At 48.3% G+C, this 1,271-nt stretch overlaps 1 protein-coding gene across 1 annotated transcript in view; it reads right to left on the reverse strand.

Annotated features, from left to right (window-relative positions):
* LOC101566314 (WD repeat-containing protein 20-like) overlaps positions 1-440 on the reverse strand; it is a 1,760-nt gene extending 1,320 nt beyond the window's left edge. Inside the window, exon 1 of the mRNA XM_004636333.2 lies at positions 3-440. Coding sequence (XP_004636390.1) covers positions 3-433 — 431 coding nt within the window. The 5' untranslated portion in view covers positions 434-440. The remainder of the gene's footprint in view (positions 1-2) is intronic.
* Between the last annotated feature and the right edge of the window lie 831 nt (positions 441-1,271).

Genomic DNA, 1,271 nt, shown 5'->3' on the forward strand with positions numbered 1-1,271 from the left:
TTTCCTCATTAAATAGTTTGCTAGTTTCTTTTTTGATTGGGTCTATAAGCTGGACTTGGCCTGCAGAAAAGCCCACTAGGAGAGAGACACTCTCCGCTGTGGCTGTTAGGTGGTTGAAGTCATGACAAGTAGGCTGTGTTCCTTTGTATATCCTTTTATCGATTGGTTTACTCAAGTCAGCAGCCTTGCGGACCCCCTTGTAGATATAGAAGTAGAGCTCCCGGCCCACATTGAAGCAGAGGCGGTCGCCGTTGCCAGACTGGTCGTTGAGGTTTATGAAGGAGACGCGGACAGGGTTGGATCCCTGCGAGTTGAAGGGCACCCGGTTGGGCCGGCTGTACTCCGAATGCTGCAGCTGCTTGTACAGACCTTCCCGGGTGGTGAATTGGGTCTTAATCTCGTTCATCTCCTTCCCTCCTCCCTCCATCGCCATCTTGAAAAGCCGCTTGGTGTGTTTTTAAATATCTTACACAGTCTTGTACTGTACAAATACCCTTCCTGAACAATTCCATTCATCGTTTGGTCTCAAGCCTTGCATGCACACGCGTAAGATTTTTATTTATTTATTTCCTAATGTAGTACTCGGTACAGAGTCTCACTACATAGCTTGAATTCATAGTGATCCTCCTGTTTTCAGCCTCCCCAGTGGTGGGATTACAGGCATGGGCCACCTCACCCAGTCTCAGTCTTGGTCTCGGCGTGCCCAGGGGCAGGGCCTCATGGCATGTGGTGCTGGGTGGGGATTAAACCCTGCTTCCTGTGTTTGCCTAAGCAAGCTCTTAGTCTGCTGAGCTATCTCACTGGCCCAGTATTTTTCTTTATGATGCCAAGATGACGGTTTAGTCATCTCTTTTATTATGGCCATCCAAGTTGCTTTTATGTTTCCTAGTCTAAACAAGAGCGCAGTGAACGTCCTCTGGTGGGAATACTGAGATACGCGCTGGAGTGACTGCCTCTGCATCCAGCCTGCGCCTGTACGCCTGGTTAGTAGCACACGCACAGTGTATACTTGCAAGGCAATTCTAAGTCCCTCTTCAAATTGGGTTGAAATCACCTTCCCCTGCCAGTAGCAGAAGCTAAGAGCCACTACTGTTCAACAACACTTATTTTTCCAAACCTGCCAAACCTGTGGTGGTGATGGAGGGAATATCTCCTTTTGCTTACAATGAGCAGTTCTTTTGTCATCAGTGAAGGCGAACATCGTTTCTTACGTTTACTTGCGTATCCCCTTGCTGCGACACATCTGGGAGCACCGCTGTTCTCTATTTCTA

This window comes from Octodon degus, unplaced genomic scaffold, assembly GCF_000260255.1.
Source record: "Octodon degus isolate 3935 unplaced genomic scaffold, OctDeg1.0 scaffold00079, whole genome shotgun sequence".
Lineage (NCBI taxonomy): Eukaryota > Metazoa > Chordata > Mammalia > Rodentia > Octodontidae > Octodon > Octodon degus.